Here is a 21,357-nt window from a genome sequence, read left to right on the forward strand (position 1 = left end):
TTGTTGACCAATTTGGCCCCCGATAGCGTTTTTGCTCCTTGAATTCGGTAACGCTGGGCTCTCCCACTCGCAGCCATCACTGCCATTCCCAAGATCGTATGTGAGACCATCTACTCGCTGGGGCTCCACGATGAAGCGCCGGTGTGGAAGATTATGGACCAGTACGGCAAGATCACCGTGGTTCTCTCCTGGGACCCCTCACTCCGGGGAGACCAGCGCCTCGGTAGGTCGCCCCTGGGCCCTCACACCCATACCAGGGGCCCATTACATCATCACTGGCAGGTCAGATCAGGCAGGCGCGCTAGACCGGTACACTGCCGCACCCATTAGGCAGTCACTTTGGTAGGTCCAAAGAGTAGGACTATCACCAAATTTTTTAAAAACTCGCACTACCTTCATTGGCATCCTGGCATCTTCACCGCCCTCACTCGCGCCAAGTTCTCGGTCAAGGATATCCCAGCCCGTCACCAGGGTACGTGGCCCACCCTTAGTTCACCCGCTCCCCTCTCCCCTTCCCCAACCCCTGCAAGGCACTCAGGCATGGCGGGCAGGTACGACGGAGGCAGGTGAGTGCTGGTATGTGGCCCTGGCATTGCAACCACCTTTCCCGAAGTGGCCAGGATGAGCAAACGGTAGGTCGTCTGTTTCATTTTCCCCGATATAAACATTCATTGGTATACCTTCAGTGCAGTAGGTCTAGCAGCATATGTCCTTATCACCCCAAACTAGGATTTTCCTCCACTAAAGTTTATAATGTTATTTGATATAAATGATGAGGACATAGCACAGGTATTGGAGCCACATGCCATGGGTGGGACTGCTCTCGACCTCACTGCCCCGCCATCCCTCAACCAGGCCAGGAGCGAGACTGTGCTGGGGCGGAGAGCTGGCCACCACACTCCACCTCACTTCAGCGCTCAGAAAAAATAAATAGTATCGCTTCACTCCTCACCAGCGTTCAGTATAGTATCGCTTCACTTCTTACTTCAGCGTTCAGCTAAGTAAATAGTTCCGCTTCACACTTCACTTCAGCTTTCAGTAAAAGAGTATACAGTAGCTTCACTCGTCACTACAGCGTTCAATAACATAAGTTTCATAGCTTCAGTAGTACACTGAATCCACATAAAATAAGTATTGTAGTATAGCTTCGGTGGCCAATAAAATGCAAAATGATATGTACAGAACTTTGTTAATCGTTGGGATACGCAGTATAATAAACTATACTGCGTCACTGGTTTCTTGGATACACAGTAAACAAAACAGAAAAGTTTCACAGACCACTGGTTTATATAATATAATGAAAAGCAAAACTTCACTCATCACTCGGACACACAGGCAGCCTCGCCACTGTAAGCTTTTTTCGTCAGTGAAACGATAACTTTGACATTATATCCATTAAAGTAATATAGGATCACTGTTACTAGGTATCCTTGAGATGAATTTGACTCTATGTTATTCGTTAGAAGGTCGGCATTCAGGATGAGACAGTGATGTGGTTTTGACTGTGGATAAATCCATTGTCCATTCCTCTGTTATGTGTGTTATTTAGCACATATACGTTATAGGTAATATATAGATATATATTATGTAACCAAATATTAAAACTATCAATTTTTGGAATGAGCCAGTTATTATGACTCATGGTCTAGACAAATCCGGAGTTCATCTTTGTGTCACACATCTTGTTTAGTATGTATAAGTCATTTTTTTGTGCGCCTTGCAAATATATAAAATGATCTGTGCCAACCTGAAGAAGGGCTGTGACGGTGGCTGCTCTCCCCCCTCCCCCTCCACTTACCCCCACTCCCCTCAGCTTCAGCCCGGGGGTGGGAGGTCATCAGGGGAGCACATAGAGGCCCCCCTCTCTTAGCACAGGGACAGGCGGGGGTATTGTCATCATCAGCAGCATCATATTCACCTTAATCCTATATATTACTGGGGTGTAGAGTGACGGGTATACAGTATTCTGACATTTCTCACCGCTGGCAGGTACTGAAGCATGAAGTGACTTGCACTGTACAGTGTAAATATTCTTTTTTCAACTGATAAAATAATGTTATGTCTGTTTGTACATTTATCAAACCTTATGCAGTTACAGTACTTCACTTAATAATTAAAAGTTGTTCCTTCTCTGCAGATAAAAATTAATGTTTGGTACTCGTTCCTCCATGTTAGCAGACCTCATACACATACTTCACTTATTAATAAGAAGAAAAATGTTCCCCCTCCTCTTCATGTAAAATATTATTTTATATCTCCATGTAAATTATCAAGCCTCATGCAGTTACCTCACTTTCTTATAGTATAAAACAGTGTCTCTGATTTAGCGAGGCTGATTGCTGTGTGGATGATATTTACCATTATATAATACCACAGAGACCTCCATGTGAGAGATCCATGCTATCTTAAGTCTTGGTATGTTCCGTGATACAGTGTTACTTAATTTGAGCCAACCCATGCATACGCAGGTGGCTAATGGAAAAACACACACACACACACACACACACACCTCACTTAAGCTTAGTTAGAGCTATCAGTCTCTTCCTGTCCACTCAGATGCTAGCAAGGAAATAGTTAGTTTGGTAGGCAGAGGCAGTTCATCATCCACAGCCACCACACCTTCCTATAGTGGTCTTCCAGTAACTTGGCCCAGATTTTGTTCCTTTTGCAGCTTATTCCATGTAGCTCACTGGCAGTAAGAGACAGTGCTGTGGAGTTGCATTTTTCATTGCACTTCTTCATGACTAGCATCATATTCTACTGATAATCTGTTGTTACAAGTCAGCACTCAAGATGGAGAGATGTTCGTTATAGGCCAAGTTAGACTAAAAAGAATATAATCATCCCCTCCCCTCTCTCTCTCACACACACACACACACACACACACACACACACACACACACACACACACACACACACACACACACACACACACACACACACACACACACACACACACACACACACACACACACACACACACACACACACACACACACACACACACACACACACACACACACACACACACACACACACACACACACACACACACACACACACACACACACACACACACACACACACACACACACACACACACACACACACACACACACACACACACACACACACACACACACACACACACACACACACACACACACACACACACACACACACACACACACACACACACACACACACACACACACACACACACACACACACACACACACACACACACACACACACACACTGCTGATAAATTTAACATCGAGTTTTATTACAGTAGGTCATAAGTCAGACTTATAAACCTTAGTATATCGGTATAAATCCTTTTCATTTGTATAATATTCTGGGTAAAGCTTATTAGAAATATTTTACAGCCTTAGTGAAGTTTGTTAAGTTAGTTAGGAAATAATAAAAAGTACATCCTCGTGCTCAGGGGGTTGGACTTTTGGTCTTAGTTTCTTTGGTTGATACTTGTGAAACAGGTGGTGTGATCGATATTAGTCTGAAATCGGTGAGAAATTGACCAAAAAATAGCACACAGTTTAATTTAGTTTGATTAGTTTACTCTAAATATTTTAAGTTTAGGGTAAGAAAAGTGAAGCAAGATGAAGTCAGGTTAGTTTGGTCGATGTTAGATTGGGTGATGTGATGTAAGTGAGGTTAGCTTTGGTGAGGTTAGGTTAGGGGAAGGTGGTTGAGGTTACAGTGTGTGAGATTAAGGTATGTCAGGTGAGGGTTGGTGAGATGGTGTAAGGTAAGCTTCTATTAGGCTGGCTTACTTGAAATGAAAGACTGGGTGACACTAAATTTGACACACACAAACTACAGCAGTATTCTTAGTCATTCCTCTCAGTCTGCAACGTCTTCACCCTAAAGTTCAGGTGCCGTTCAGAAATACCTAACATACCGCGATACTGTATAAGAATTACTTGTACTTTTGGACTGACTGCAACGACATATCCATAATCACGTGTAGGAAATCAGGAAATAAACTGTTCATAATCTTGTCACTAATAAACGGGTCAGGTATAATCCAGGAGCAGGAATAGGATATAACAAAAGTAGGCGACCCATAAACAGAGCATCCCGTGAAAAATACCTGACAAATATTAGGAACAGTCATGAATATTTGCTGCATCCCACAACATGCGGGAGGGTTGGTGTTTAAAGTCGAGACTCACGTGTGTTGAGTCGTGGGACTTTATAGTTTCTCATAACCAGTGTTTTTTTAATATAATGACGTTATAGATTGTTAATACGGAACATAAAACCAAAGACAGAGACTACAACAGGACCGTGTGAAGGTGTGTTAGTGCTCACATTTACGTATAGGTTGTGACCTTGGTATGGCTTGAGTGCAAAAGGTCAGATAAGCAGTGGAAATGGGATTTAAGGAATATTAGCTGTTTTTTTGCGTAGGTGGGGTATGTTGAAAAACAAAGACTTGACAGACCTGGGGTATGGAAGTATGGTAATCAAAGTATAGAAGTATTCTTAGATGACGTGGTCATAGAGACAAAATGAATACAAAATAACAAGGTGGTGAAAGATTATGTGTTTGTGTCAGGGTGGCAGTGTATGTTTGTGTTGCAGGGGGCGGGAGGTGGATTCATATATTTGTTCCCCCCACCCCTCCCATTTTCCCCATACGACGTGTGGGGGGGTCTAAAACTGGAAGGAGGTTTCTTGCTATGTGATCCCTACTAAGGGCGTCTTTGAACTTGACCCACTGCACTGACGAGGTGAACTGATGGGAACTTGTCCTTGCAGTCTCATCATCTCCCATAAACCGTCCACTGCCTCTTGAATGATCGTGATAGGCTGACTGACAGATAACGCCAAAAACTCTTTTAAGTATTGTAGTAAGAGTCTTCTGTTTACCAACTCCCCCATATGGCTGAGAGGAGGTATATTTCTATTTAAACCCACTGACAAAGATTCATTTGAGTTGTAGCCCCTGTTCTGAGGAAGTGAGCTGAGGGGGTGTTGTCCTTGCAGTCTCATCATCCCCCCGCAAACCGTCCACTGCCACTCGGATGATCGTGAGCGGGGTCGGGGAGAACGCCATCCAACGCCACGAGTACTTGGTGGCGCAGCACTCCATCACCTCCACCCCCTCCCCCGCCCCCACCATCTCCCTCGTCCCCGGCACAAAATCGCCCGTTCCTGCTGCGGGTGCGGCTGGAGCGGCCCCCCACGGCACCGTCACTACCATCTACCGCGACGGGAAGAAAGAGACGCTCATCAATGACATCGGGCCCGTCGCTGCTCCTGCCCAACCTCCTCTGCATGCGGTGAGTTGGAATGCCACCCGCTTCTCCGACCACCCACGCCACCACCTTCCCTCCCCTTCTTTACCTTGCCTCGCCCTTCCGCCCCCTCCCCCCCGTCCCCGACTGCCTGCAGTGTAATCGGCCACAGTTTTACGCTGTTAATTTTTGTTTTTGCTAATAATTTTATTGCTTGATATTACAGTAATTTTGATTTATATTAATTTTGTTTTATACTGTATCCTAGTGTTTTTTATTGTTTTACCATGTGTTTGTTACAAACTTATTAGATAAATTAACCCTTAAATCGCAGTATGCTCATGCTCGCCTCAATAAAATCCTCTGGTGATACCCGGAATAAACTTGTTCAGGTTTCTGTTGTAATATAATTAAAATCAAGGTTATTCTTTCAGTAATTCTGTAAGGAATTGGTCAATAAATTCATTACTGCTGTATTGTAGAGAATTGGTAATGAATTCGTTATTACTACAAAAGTTGATGATATAATAATCACTTCATTGCAAGAAATCTGCCACATTATACGAACGATACACACTTAAATTTTGGCAGATTATGAAAAAAAATGTAATATGAGCATATTTAGTATCACCTTACAAAGATGGTATATATAACTGACTCTTTATAGGAATACTGCTAATTTTTTAACCTCGTACGGATATTTATAAATTTTTTAGCGACCTGTCACAAAAGTATGTAATTTTCAGACCCATAAAGAAATATTTATTATGAGCTCCTTACAGAATTATTTGAATACCAGCCTCTTAAAGAAATATTTAATTATGTCCTCTTGCAAATAATTATCAACCCCTTACAGAAAAAATTATAATCATCAGCCCCTAATAGAAGTAATCAGCCCCCTTACAGAAATATTTAATTATCAACCCTTCATATAAATATTTAATTATCCATCCCAACAGAAATACTTAATTATCAGTTCCCTTGCATAAAAGTTTAATTATCAGCCCCTTACAGAAATTTGTAATTACCAACCCCCTTATGTACAGTAAATATTTAATAATATCCCTCCTGCATAAATATTTGATAATCATCCACCTTATACTGTATAAGTGTTTAATTATCAAACTCCTTATAGAAATATTTATCAAACCTTTACAGAAATATTTCCAATTAGTTCCCTGTACAGAAATATTTAACCATCCATCTTTTTACAGAAATATTTACTTACAGTCTCACTACAGAAATAATTAATGATCAGTTCCATTACAGAAATATTATCAAACCCCTTTTTTAAAACCATTGGTGATTCAGTGGTCCATAATTGAAGTGTGTAAAGATTTAAGCAACAGTAAAGAAATATTAATAACTTGATAACTCTTTGCAGCCATGTTTATTTTTTTAACCACCACTCAGATATGTTTAAAATTACCCCGTTGATAAATATATATTTGGAATTAATTAACAGTGCCATAAAGGTATATTTAATTAATCTCCTTTATTCCTTTACTTACGAAGATGACTTTTAATATTTATTCCCACCACCACCAGACGATTCTATTGACGATTTTATTCACTTGACGGAGATGAAGACCTTTTATGATCCTTATTTCAAGATTTATGTTTTGTTTTTCAGTTTTATAAGATATTGTTTGTGGCTCTCCAGGGGTGAAGTGGGTGTGTGGCGGGGTGAGTGAGGGGTGTTTTTTGAGCGTTTTCGACCATATAGTCTGGTTGTGTGTGTGTGTGTGTGTGTGTGTGTGTGTGTGTGTGTGTGTGTGTGTGTGTGTGTGTGTGTGTTTCTCGATGTGGCATGACCTATCTCCTGGCTGCCTTCTCCGCTTCTTCAGTGTGTCTTGTTTATGTGTCTGTATATCTGTGTACCTATGTGTATATTGCAAGACACCTAATCCCAGAGTTTATCCAGGGTAGTCGCGACATGTATGCCTCCAGGTCTTTCTGTCACAACTCCTCATCACTCCCTACCGCCACTCCAAGCCACCCTCATGTACTCCTTCCAAGTGTATTTGTAAGAGTGAACACCCTACTGTGTTACCCAGCTATGTCACATTAGGTAAACTATAGCCATGAATAATAATAATAATAATAATAATAATAATAAAAATAATAATAATGATAATAAAAATAATAATAATAATAATAAAAATAATAATTATAATAATAAAAATAATAATAATAATAATGCCCTTGGGAGTAATGGCAGTAATATAAAAGACGATGAATAATTATGTTTGGGTAATTACATTGTTGATGAGAGTTTGAACTATCTTTTAATAATAATAATAATAATAATAATAATAAAAGAAATAAATAAACAAGTATAATAACGAAGTTTGTACGTCGTTACATCATCTGATCACAGTAAATAGTTACACTGGATTTATTGATTGTCCAGAAGCTTATAAAAGGAAAGATTCACTGACCAGTTGGCATGGCCGGGCTAATATAGGGCCCGGTCCCCTCTATAGGAGGGGAGCATCTTTAAACGAACGAACGACCAGTTGGTATAAGAGAAGCGATTTGGGTGAAGAAAAGCTATTATAGGAACTAGGTGAAGGAAAGGAACCGTAATTTAACGTAAACTTTGAAGAGTAAAGATGAGTGCGAAGGTAAAGACATGTGTTGTGTGTGTCAAGCCTAAAGTTGTCTCTGAATGTCAACCAAAGGTATTACTGTTCCTGAAAGAGAGGGAGGTGGTTGTGTTTATTTTCTGTGCTACTATTAACACTGGGACAGGAAAATAATGCTACCTAGGCATTCCCAGCGAAGAGTACCAAATACACAAAGGGGTGGGAGAAGGTGGTTGGAAACCATCCTCGTGCCTTCTGTAGCGCAGGATGTGTTATGTGAAGCTATAAGCTGGTAAAATGCAAATTACAACTGAATATTCTCGTTTTCTTAAAATATTGTTTAAGTGGACATTATTTATATAAGTAAAGGTAAAGGTGGGATCAGACTCCATGAGGCTGTTAGGCATTGTGTTCATCTCCTTAACTTTAGTCTTTTACGTTTGTGGCTGGATATTCACTCACTGTCGTAGGAGACACAGCCATTGCATCATCCAGGTAACCACAGTCACCTCCCCTAGGTGTTACCCTAGACACTTCATATCACCTATAAACCCACAGAGGGTGGATTGACACTTGAGTTTATTGGTGCCAACTACTCACACTAGGATTCGAACCAACCCAGGCACTATCGGGCCATAGTTTCATTATTAGCATGGAAAGAGATTTTGGGTCTTCCTTTCTCCTCTGTTTCACGTCCTCGATGAAACCAGAGTGCCGTTTCGGGGTCTCCCCACCCTGTGTGATGGAAACTGGGTTATGTTGATGATGATGACAATGAGCTGTAATGGTAACATAAGTTGCGTAGTTTATTGTGAAAAAAAAAAAATGCATTTGATTGACCCATATATGTAAACATAAAAGAATAAGACGTCAAATTTCGTGCTCTTGGAAAAAGTTAATATTGATGCAGTCCTTCAACCGATGAAAGACGAGCGGTGATCCTGGAAGGTTTGATCTGGTAAGCACACATTTTCCATCGCGATAAAGTACTGTATTTCAATCATACAATCTAAACATGTATCCTTCGTCAGACCCGTGGCTGGGATGCACAACTTTGCATTTCATTCAGGCTAACGCCAGATTATTTTTTCATTTAATTCCGCCTAACATCGAATTATATCATTCCGCTCTGGTAGGCTTGTAGTAGCGAAAAGTTTAAAGCTAACTCTTTTTACGTTTTGGACGATAGTAGAGAACATCGTATTATTATATTACAGCCATTGCCAAACTCTTTTATAGAGCCACGAAAAGCCTACCGTTGCCGAGGGGTTTGTTGTTGTGTGTTGTTCTCATTGACCCGCAATCCCTATTCAGTTTAGCTGATGGCCAAGTGCAGTCAGATTGTAGGATAAGTTTGACTAGTAACGAAGGAGACTCATTCGTATGTCAAAACTAAGGGTCGTCAGATTTCGCCAACCACAGCTTAATATTCAGAATGTGTAAGTGGACAATAAGCCGGACGTAGTGATTTCTTAATGTGATTATTATTATTCTATTTTTGCAGCCGGACGATTTTTTGTTAAGATTATGATAGCACCGTAGTAGCTATGAGGTTAATGAAGGATATATTTACTCCCCTCCATTTCGAAGTGCCTAGTAAGAATTAAATGGAAAGCACGTTGTCGTAGTGAAGGGTTTAATGGGGCCTCTCCGTGCTTCAGGCGATGAGGAATGTAAACTGTTGATTGCAGGACTGAGAGCTTACTTAGTTTCCCCTCCCCCCCCATCTCTCTCTCTCTCTCTCTCTCTCTCTCTCTCTCTCTCTCATGAACGGAGCTTTATTGCCTTATAAATCCTTGTAAACCACTGCGAAAACGGTATTTGATGTTAACCCCCTTGTCTGCGATTTTTTCACCCTGATAGTTGTCTTGTATTGGTGGGGCTAATGAATGCCAGGTCTAGTTCGGAAAGTCTTTGGATCTTAGTAAAATCTTGGAGAAATTGCAAGGATAAAATTAAAATACGTCGTCGGAGTGAAGTGGTAGTCCTCTAAAACAACGACGTATTTAAATAAAGGATGGTACATGTATAGCGCTCCTTTTCCACTCCAACTGGGGATCTCTTGTGTGGATCATGGACGGCCCGGTCAGCATTATCAGTATCTACCCAGCATCGTTTTCATTTCCTACTCCCACTGCCACACATACGCCCACACTGCATCATTTATCCATTTCGTACGCCCACATTGCATCGTTTATTCATTTCCTACTCCCACTGCCGCACCCACGCCCACACTGCATCATTTATTCATTTCCTACCCCCCACTGCCACACCCACGCCCACACTGCATCATTAATTCATTTCCTACTCCCACTGCCACACCCACGCCCATACTGCATCATTTATTCATTTCCTACTCCCACTGCCACACCCACGCCCACACTGCATCATTTATTCATTTCCTACCCCCACTGCCACACCCACGCCCACACTGCATCATTTATTCATTTCCTACTCCCACTGCCACACCCACGCCCACACTGCATCATTTATTCATTTCCTACTCCCACTGCCACACCCACGCCCACACTGCATCATTTATTCATTTCCTATTCCCACTGCCACACCCACGCCCACACTGCATCATTTATTCATTTCCAGCCTACTGCCACACCCACGCCCACACTGCATCATTTATTCATTTCCTACTCCGACTGCCACACCCACGCCCACACTGCATCGTTTATTCATTTCCTACACCCACTGCCACACCCACGCCCACACTGCATCGTTTATTCATTTCCTACACCCACTGCCACACCCACGCCCACATTGCATCATTTATTCATTTCCTATTCCCACTGCCACACCCACGCCCGCACTGCATCATTTATTCATTTCCAGCCTACTGCCACACCCACGCCCACACTGCATCATTTATTCATTTCCTACCCCCACTGCCACACCCACGCCCACACTGCATCATTTATTAATTTCCTATTCCCACTGCCACACCCACGCCCACACTGCATCATTTATTCATTTCAGCCTACTGCCACACCCACGCCCACACTGCATCATTTATTCATTTCAGCCTACTGCCACACCCACGCTCACACTGCATCATTTATTCATTTCCTACCCCCACTGCCACAGCCACGCCCACATTACATCATTTATTCATTGCCAGCCTACTGCCACACTCACGCCCACACTGCATCGTTTATTCATTTCCTACTCCCACTGCCACACTGACGCCCACACTGCATCGTTTATTCATTTCCTACTTCCACTGCCACACTCACGCCCACACTGCATCGTTTATTCATTTCCTACTTCCACTGCCACACTCACGCCCACACTGCATCATTTATTCATTTCCTACTTCCACTGCCACACTCACGCCCACACTGCATCATTTATTCATTTCCTGTTCCCAGTGCCACACCCACGCCCACACTAGCAGACTAAGCCGTTCCTGCAACACATAAGATACCGCCAAGTGAGCTTGTGGAGCGCTATTTATGGACGACCCTGTAGTTTACTCCTCCTCTCTCCAGACGATTTTATGCAGCTTAAGAGAGAGATTTCCAGCTGCAAGATGTGGGAAACTCTTAATGAACCGTTTTTAATGCGAAAGTCTTTCCTAAAACAAGTAAAATCTAGTGTTAGCAAGAATAAGCAAAAGAAAGAAAGAAAAGTCCTTCCTGCTGAAAGGATTACCATTGACAGCACCGTCGTTTGCCTATCTGACATTTATGCTACAGCTTATTATTGTTGCTATTGTAATATTGTTTTTGCTTCAGTGTTGTTGCCGTCGCTAGATCTCTGGCCTGTGAGAATCCAGCTTACATTTAAGAAAACTGTAGTGTAGCCTAGTTGTTCGTTTTCTGCTTACCACCAGCAGCCATTCTCTGTCTATGTACAGGTGCTTAGAAAAGGTAGGAGTACAAGCAGTATAGGCGCCCGGCTGTGTTCTCATAGGTTTAAGAGACTCCCTCGCATTTCCTGAGCGATCTTCTCTACAACTTTACTCTCATGTTTGTTGACTGTCGATATACATTGCATAAAGTTCTGCATAATGTGTCAAGTGGATCTATACGTATGCTGGTAAAGTGCAAGTTGCAGCTTAGTATTCTCGCGTTCTTGGTATCTTTTTGATGTCGAAAATTTTTATATAAGTAAATGTAGGGGCGGGGTCAGACGCCATGAGGCTCGTAGCCACAGTGCTCTTCTCCTTAACTTAGGTCTTTGCATTTGTGGCTGGATATTCACCCACTGTCCCGGGAGTCACTGCCATTGCATCATCCAGGTATCCACAGTTACTCTCCCTAGATGTTACCCTAGGCATTCATATCACCTACCAAATCCACAAAGGGTGGACAGACACCTGAGTCTATTGCTGCCAGCTGCCCACACCAGGATTTGAACCCAAGCACTATCGGGTCGGTAGTTTCATAGCTAGCATAACTTAAGGTACCACTCAGGCACCATGGAGATGGCTAAGTGGCTATATAAATAATGCATTAGAAAACATTAAGGTGTCATACATAATTAAAAACTGGTAAGGTGCAAATTCTATCTATCTGTCTATAGCCAGACGCCATAATCCCGAAGGGGTGGCCGTTTGTCTTTGAGTTAGTTTTTTTACGGGGAGGGGCACTAACCCTCCACCAACCTACTTGTTGATACGAAGGAACCCAATTGAATTGGTCATGTGGTTACCACCCAGCGTTGTAAATGGTTTCCTGGCCTTTAGGAAAACATTAGGCTTGTCACTCAATGTAGAGCCATCTGAAAATGAAAGAGGAGTAATAAAAAGTGACAGGAAAGGTGCAAATTACAATTTAATATTCTTGTTTGTATCATTCTTATATCAACATGCAGTATAATGCAGAAAATACAAACCACAAATTATTAAGGTCAATGTGAAACTGTGAATTATTATAGTGCAAATTGCACGTTAAAATTCTCGTGTTCTCGGTGTCACTTTAATATCGATGTGATTAAAAACGTGCGGAAGAATTATTAAACACTATATGAAAGTATTTTTTCAGTATGATGACGTACTAGTTTGCGTTACTCTTGCTACCTCTAGATGATTCATAATATCAACAGTTTCCAGCAATATCAGAGACGAGAATATTTACTGATCCTGAACTTTAGGGGTTAATACGGCACATTTCAGAATACGAGTATTTGCCAATCCCGATCAGTAGAGGTTAATGCGCCACATGCAGAATGTTTAGAGGTTATCACGCCATATGCAGAATATATGCTGGTCCTGAGCTTTAGGGGTTAATCCGCCACATGCAGAAATTAAGTGATAAGGAATACACGTGAGGGAGTACCCGTAACCAATGAGGTTATGACCCTTACCTATGTAGTTACTGATAATGTTTACTTCCGCGTTGCGTCCTTGATTCTGATGACGTAATTTATTAATATATTCTTGCCAGCTCCTGATGAAAGGTCTCTCTCGATGAGCAGTTAGTAGAGGATATATCTAACTCCTCGAGCTCGGAAAATTTCTGCCATAATCTGAATGCAAGAGTAAAATAAAGACGTCATCATAGTGAAGGGCTTCATGTCTAGTTGCTCACCTGTTATTCCTGGAATAAAATCCAAAAAATTGCTTGGACGGGAAGATAAGATTTCTCGAAAGAAAAAAAAAAATGAAACATAAAAACAGGATGACTGGAGCACGAAAATTAAAACCAGAAGGGAAATAATGTGCCGATATGTAACGGGCTCGATCGACACTGATATCGTTCCAGGATTGTTGCTGTTAATTTGAAATGTGACATTGTTCTGAAATACATTGACTTTCTCGATGCAAGCGCAGAGTGAAATTGTGGAGAAAATCAAGCCTTCCTATGCATCTGTTTATATATTCATTTATTTATTTACATGAATTCTTGTGTATGCCAAACCGTCCTTGTCTGTTTTTATTCTTTAAACCAGTGATTAACAAACTGATCCGTTCTGTGCCCTCCCATACAGAGTAGTACCATAATGTATGTTGCCCTCGGGCACATTTTCCGTTGAACATGAAATAAATCAAAGCCGCTTCAGTGAGTATATTGTTTATGAAATCTTGACAACTCGGGAAGCTGGAAATAAAGGCGATGAGCATGCACGTAAAACAACACTTAAAAAGTGAACTGAAAAGTCAGTGGTAGAGTTGTAATTTCAGATTTGGTGTCAAGTGGAGTATCAATGGTTGAGTCATTGCAAGGGCACAGGAGGACATCTTTCACATGGAACGATTACTCTGTTTAATTTGATGATCAGGATTATGAAAAATTCCTCTTTGCTGAGACATGAAGACTGGAGTGCCTGAAACATCCCAAACTCCATCATGCTTCTTTCCCCGAAAGTGTCTTTGGCAAATGAATCGCTTCACAGTTCCAGGAACTCAACTTACAGAGTTTCTTAGTCTGCTCTGGACGAAATGGGTGACAGAAAAAGGATTCCTCACCGTTGTTGCCTCAGGAAATTGACAATGAAATTCTGTTTCTAGTGACTCCAGATACTTCACATTACCCCCGGAGATATGCCTTATGGTCTCCCCAGGGAGCCTTGGACCTCAGTTTGGGAACCACTGCTTTAACCCTTCAGCCAAAGGACGTCATTTTAAAATATATTTTTATAATTTCTAGGCGTTTTTTCTGTGGTCTTGCATGGGTTAATTAAAGCTACATATAACCCATCAGATCGAAAGCTGCCCTCAGAGCTGAATAAAATTGTTTAGTGGTAGAAGAACAAAATGAAAAATGTCCTGTGAAGCGGTTGATAACGTTCCTTGAGTTGGTTTTATTTATTTGTCATAGTAATTTTGGGTTGTTTTCTAAGTGGCATAGGAGACTTTGTAGCGTCTCTGACCTGTGATGATATACCGGTATATTTTTTGTATATTACATCTTAGTATTTTCTTGTATGTAGTTTATGTAGTCATAATATCGACAGAGTTTGCATTAACGACATACAAGAGGATGTGAAGATGTAATGCACAAAGTAAATCGCAAAGGAAGTGGTGTTATGAAATCTCCAGAGCCATTTACAATCCGCCCCCCTCGTGTCATGCTTTGCTTAATATTTTCCTCCATAACTGTTTCCCATTTTATTCCATCATTGTTTCCCAGACTTTGATCCCCCACACTTCCTGCCTGCCTGTATGCCTGTCGCTATGTCAAATTGTTTTCATGCCATTCCATTCATTCCTTATATGATATTTGATTCACACTGATGCCTGTGAATTAATAGTATGATTTATATTTGAAGCTGATCCGATATTTATTTCATCTGATATTTCTTTGTGCTGCTCACACCAGTCATTCCGAACTTGTAGTGTTTTTTGTTTGTTTAATTCTTGATGTTGAGAAATTACTAGATTCGTGTGGTTTTATTCTATACAGTATGTTGCAGTCTTATTACAGTATTTTCTCAGTAACTGACTCACTCTTGTAGTTCTTCATAGTAGTGAACTATTATCATCTTAGTTTCAGTAGTGACCATGTTGCCAACTTTAACCCCTTCAATCTGACGACGTAATTTTTATTTTATACTTGCTACTCTCTGACGATTATATTCAATTTAGGAACTACGTCTGCTGTAGTTCTTTCACCTGAACTTGGCCCAAATTATCGTCCTTTTGCAGCTCATTTTACGTAATAGTACAGTGTGTGTGTATATATATATATATATATATATATATATATATATATATATATATATATATATACACGGTTCTGGACCCTTTTCGGAGCCCTTTTTGTGATTAGCATCGTATTCTGGTGTTGATCTAGTGTTACTGCTCGGTTTTGAAGATGGAAAGATGACAGTTTTTGGCCAAGTTAAAAAGAAACAAGTATACAGATGGTGTGGATGAAGGCCGCATCTAATCCGTTCAGATCGAAGTTTCTCATAAGCAAAATAAAATCGTCTTGAAACCGTAAGAGTAAAATGAAAATACGTAATAGGATTGAAGGGATTAATCCGTAACGTTGGGGCGTATCCTTGTGGGTTAGGGAGGCTTCCTATCACCTCTTCCTTAACGACTTATTTTTGCATACTGCACCTTAATACTCTCTTACATTATTTACCGTACATCTTCCTTAACATCGACATTAGTTTACATAAATAACATACAAGAGAACAACCTTTTGCTGCCATGGTCGCAGTTAATTATTTTTCCTCAGACTAAATTCAGATTTATTTATTCAGGTTGGGAAAATCTTCTTATTCCAAAGGGTGGTCGAGACAGTTTTGAACCCTTTTTTCACTGATAGAATTCCTCACAACTGAACAAAACAGTTTTGTAATAGTATCAGTAAAATAACGCAGTGCGCCCAGTCATGCACAGGTGTTAACGTGGCATATGCAAGAAGTAAAGCGGTAAGGAAGAGGCGTTATAGACAACCTCCAAAACCCAGAAGCATATGACTCGCTAAGCTGACCTACCGAAGAACTCTTTACCCTAACGCTCCTGCCTAGAAGGCGATTGGGCCTAGATTCCTCGCTGGGAGGATGGAGGGTGATTTCTTACAGTAGGCTGACCTCGATCATGGCGGACTGACATTGGTTTGAAAGGCCGTTCAAGATGTGTTGGATAGGTGGTGATGGTGGTGAGGTTAGGATGGTGTTAGTGGTGGTTAGGGTGGTGATGGTGGTGGTAGTAGTGATGAAGTTAAGATGGTGATGGTGTGATGGTGGGAATGTTGTCGTGGTTGTGGTGTGGTGTAGCCGAGGGGACAGTACTGTAGGCAGGCTTGACATTGACAGTACCAGGTGACTGTGGTTGTGTTGATGGTGGTGGTAGTTGCAGCACTCGGTACAGTGTAGAGGTGACTGGTAGTGACTGTGCCGTACATTGCAGGGTGGTGAGGAGTACTGACTGTGCGGTACATTGCAGGGTACTGTGATAAACCACGACACCGAGCTCAAGAGTTCCTACCCGAGCGGTGCGGTGGTAGTGGGTCGGCTCTCCCGCCAGGGGTCGTCCGTGGACTCGTCCCACTCCACGGTGCACGTGCACACGCCGGAGTGCTGCATGTACGGCCACCCGCAGCCGCCGCAGCCCCGCACCCGCGCCTCACCCACCGGCGACCAGGCCGAGTGTGACTTCCACTGCTGCTCCCTGCACGAGGAGGGCGGCCGCATCCAGGCAAGTCGTCCCCCTCAGGTGCTCGAGCAGCAGTTACAGCAGCTCGAGCAGCAGATACAGCAGCACCAGTACCACCAGATGCAACAACAACAGTTCCAGCAACAGCTGCAGCAGCAGCAGTTGCAGGAACAACAACAGCAACCGCAACCGCGTCAGTCTGTGTGTCGCATTCATGAGCAACCCTGCAATTGCTGCTGAGTGGCCAGTGAGGACCACCAGCCGGCCTGTCTTTGCTCAACACTCACACTCCACCACCCACTAGTAACACGGTGTAGCCCTTAGGTAGCCCAGACGGTGGTGGCAGCTGGAGCACTGCACTCACTGCCATACACCTTACTGCTAGCGATACTGCCACCACCTCCACCACCACCACTACCACCACACTCCCTCGCGCTCACACTTCCCCACCACCATCACCACTCAGGCCCGTATTCCTTCGGTTACAGAGGCTCACTAGCACCTCTTCCGTACCAGCCTATCTGTGTACATGGCACGTTGATATTCCCTTTTATGCTGTTTATGCAATTTGTCTCGGTGATACCAGGAGGTAAATGTCATACAAGAGATTATTAAGGTGTAATAAAAGAATAAATCGCCAAGGAAGAGGTGCCAAGAAAGCCTTCTAAGCCCTTCAGAATACGATCCTCAGAGTAGAACTTGAGACTACCCTCTTCATTATGAGAGGTCTCCCCTGTTCAGTATAAAATCGACTGCCGATAGCATGGCGTCACCGTACTGAGGAAGTTCAAAGTAAGGTAGAGGTGGAGGTAGGAGCGCGAGGAGTGGAGACACAGGCCAGTCCCTCACAGATCGCAGGGGAACGGGTAGAGAAAAACAGGAGGGTTGTTGTTCGAGGGATGGTTCTCACTGTTAACACTGTTGTGAAGGATAGTTTTTTGTATATACTAGCTAGATCATTTTTTGTATCATCTAATAACTTGTAGCATATATGACTGATACATAAGGTTAACGTTGATAAGGGCTCATCTCACTACAGGATACAAAAAAACAAACTTCATCAGGGTAGGATAACTTGGTCAAATGTTGTAAAGTCGCCAGTTTGTTACTTAAAAATTTCGCAAAATATAAATTTAACCCCTTCAGTCCGATGACGCATTATAAATTTCATTCGTATTGTCACCAGACAATTTTTTTTTATTTTGAAAATGACTTTGAACTGGAGGGGTTGGAACCTTCAGGAACCCCTCCACTACACGAAGTCATCTCCTGGCTGAATAAAATCGCATGGCAGTGGCAAGAATAAGGTTTTAAAAAATGCGCCATTGGACTGAACGAGTTAATGGCTTATCGCTATCAGTCGGGTCGATCATATTGGAACGGTGACGCAGGTCCACGGTCAGGTCGGGTCAGGTTAATTAGGATGCTGACTTTGGTCGCCAGTTAAACATGATAAAAAAAAAAGTCAGCTTTCTCGAGCATTAGTTGAACCCCTTCAGTCCGAGGATGTAGGTTTTCCTTGTTAGTCACCGGACGATTATACCCAGGTGAAAAGAGAAGATTGGTAGTACAGAAATATAAAAAGTAAATAACGAAAGAAAGAAGCAAATTGAGTGAAAAAAAAATCCATCAGCCTTTACTGCTACGACGGTCTCTCATAAGTTGGAAAAAATCGTCAGGAAGTGGCAAGAATTAAATAAAAAAAGCGTTCTCTGCATGAAGGAGCTGTTAAATCCTTCAACTCGAGGACTGTGTTTGATTTTTTCCCGCCTTCTAAAGACGATTTTACTCAGCTTAGGAAGAGACCCCCAGTAGTGAAGGGAAAGTGCGGGCTGTTTGTAATCCATCCAGCTCTGATATTTTCTGTAAATAGCAAGAACAGTGAAAAAACAGATCATGCTAGGGGTCAAACGAAGTCATAGGGGTGATAAAGATAGGTCACCTGATTCTTGTCTTGGAAAGCACTGCGGAGAAGTCGAAATCATCAGAGACACGCATAAGTCCAGTGAAGACTTTTGGGTACATTTCACTAGTGTTAAATATCGGACAAAACTGGGAAGATAGGTGACCTCTTCCTGACCCTTAATCAGGGCCGTTAATCTGCAAATAATTTAATATGAGTCCAGAATTCTTTTGCCAAAGTCGAAACTATCCGAAACACGCATTAGCCCAGTTACAGTTTTAGTTACGTCTTTATAGTCTAAAATAATCCTCGGACAAAACTGTAAAGATGGTTAACATCCTAACTCTAAATTCGGATCATTTATCGGTGAATAATTTAGTTTGCATCCAGAACTCTGTGTCTGTACTTTTTTGGGCATACTGTAGGACGCTCCCAGGCACCTCTTCCATGTCATTTGGTTACTGTATATAGTATTTTGATATTCTCTTGGTGTGCTGTATTTGCAGTGTTCGGATGTTGCAGACATGTAGTAACTGCATATGCTACGTTAATATTCTCTTTGCGTGTTGTTTGTGCAGAGTATTCGGATATTACAGACGTATAGTAACTGCATATTCTGCATTAGTATTCCCATTGCTTGTATATGCAAAGTATTCGGTTGTTACGGACGTATAATAACTACATAAGGTACGTTAATATTCCTTTTGCTTGTATTTGCTACGGTAATGTTCTCTTGGTGTGTTGTTTATGGATAGAGTGTCGGTTATTGCATTATCACTACTGTCGTTATCCAGTTTTATACTGTTTACCCAGAGTATGCCAGTATTACAAAGACGTATAATAACTGCGTATACTGTGTTTGAAGCCTCTTTGTGTGTTATTTATGAAGAATATGCCGGCTTTGCAAAGACAACTGCATATGTTTTGTTAATTGCTCTATTTGCGTGTCATTTGAGAAGTCAGCCGGTAATGTGAAAAATATAATAATTTCATGTGCTGCTTTTTTACGTGTTATTTATAAAGACTGCCAATAATAAGACGTAAAGTCTACACATGGTACGTAAGAATTCTCTTTGTGTGTCTTTTTAATCCAGAGTTCGCCGATATAACCAAGAAATAAGCCTATATACAGTATATAACTTCTAAGTATGTACTGAATTGTCATAGACCAAACTCATGGCTAAGGAAGAGGTGCTTTAGACGGCCTCCCAGGACCACGAGAGTAGGTTGTCGTCGCTTCTCCCCTCCTGCGAACCCTAAGACAAAAGGTCAGTTCAGAGCTGAGTAGAACTGCATGACGGTAGCAAGAGTAAAACGGGTAAGCTTACTGCTAAGCTAAATGTAACCTTTTAACCGTTTAAAAATAAAAGAAGAAAAAGAAAAGCAGTCGTACTGGAAGTGGTTTCTTAGGGAGGGTCTCTCCTCAAATGAATGAAAACTGTCTGACCATAATAAAGGTATAATAAGACGTCATTGTACTGAAGGTTAGTGGAGAGAGTTTGGGAGACAGTTCCTTCACATCCTCTCTATGAGGAATCTTTTATAATTAATTAGTTTATTAATTTATAAATGAACAAATAAAAATAAATAAATCTGGGGGTAGTAAGAACGGGAAGCAAAGATATCGTACAAATAGGATCAAAGGCGGTTTCTCTGTTTGGATAATACTGTGTAACAAAAAGGTACGTGGAAAGCGTCAGGGTCTACTGTATAACTTTTGAAATTGATAGCATGGTTATCAGGATCATTACGTCTTTTGCCTGTAGGGGCTATATAAATTAACATTAGAATTTGGGGGGGGGTCTTCATTTGTGAGGATAGTGATGATCTGCGGCCTGGAGCCAGTGATTTCAACGGCCTGAATGATGAATGGATGAGTATTGTTGTCCATTTCGCAGGGCAGTCTGTATATCAGAGTACTGCCCATGCTATTGGAAGAGTAAAGTACTGAATGATTGATGGCCATGGTTATCAAGCCTGGAGTTTTCAGATTCACCTCACTTAGTAGATTAATTTGTTCCCACTACCCCTTCTGCACAAGAGGTAATGTCATTCACGAATATAGTGCCGTCGATCTCACCCCGCACCCCCCCCCCTCTCTCTCTCTCTCTCTCCTTTTTCATATTAATCGTCTTTCAACTTAACCTTCTTACTGTACAGTCAAACACTAAAACCCGTTTGCCTTCCCTGCTTTTGTTTCATCGGTGGATTTATAAACGCTTATTGTGACGTAGTGGACAGAGGTGCATATCATCCATTTATGAATGATAGGCCTAATATAAACCTTTGTCCACCACGTCACTTTCAAGCGTTTATTAATTCAGTGGTGAAAAAGAGGCAGGAGATGCTAACGGGCTTGTGTATATGGCTGTACATGGACGTGGTTTACGAGGCACCAGGATTGGAGACATGGTTTTGTGGATGACTGCACACCGTAGAGAAGGGGTTGGAAGCCATCTCCATTAGCTCTTCCTGTGTGATGGCGTCTTTTTATTATTATTATTATTATTATTATTATTTTTTTTTTTTATTATTATA

The 21,357-nt window shown here is 41.8% G+C and overlaps 1 protein-coding gene across 1 annotated transcript in view; it reads left to right on the plus strand.

Annotated features, from left to right (window-relative positions):
* Nucleotides 1-21,357, plus strand: part of Drep2 (DNA fragmentation factor-related protein 2) — a 91,634-nt gene that overhangs the window by 54,846 nt on the left and 15,431 nt on the right. The window contains exons 4-7 of the mRNA XM_080266864.1: nucleotides 74-223; nucleotides 5,014-5,309; nucleotides 16,707-17,109; nucleotides 17,679-17,782. Of these exons, the coding sequence (XP_080122990.1) occupies nucleotides 74-223; nucleotides 5,014-5,309; nucleotides 16,707-17,109; nucleotides 17,679-17,782 (953 nt within the window). The remainder of the gene's footprint in view (nucleotides 1-73; nucleotides 224-5,013; nucleotides 5,310-16,706; nucleotides 17,110-17,678; nucleotides 17,783-21,357) is intronic.

The sequence above is a fragment of the Coenobita brevimanus genome, chromosome 22 (assembly GCF_032717465.1).
Source record: "Coenobita brevimanus isolate Jiangsu-jjx chromosome 22, ASM3271746v2, whole genome shotgun sequence".
Classification (NCBI taxonomy): Eukaryota; Metazoa; Arthropoda; class Malacostraca; order Decapoda; family Coenobitidae; genus Coenobita; species Coenobita brevimanus.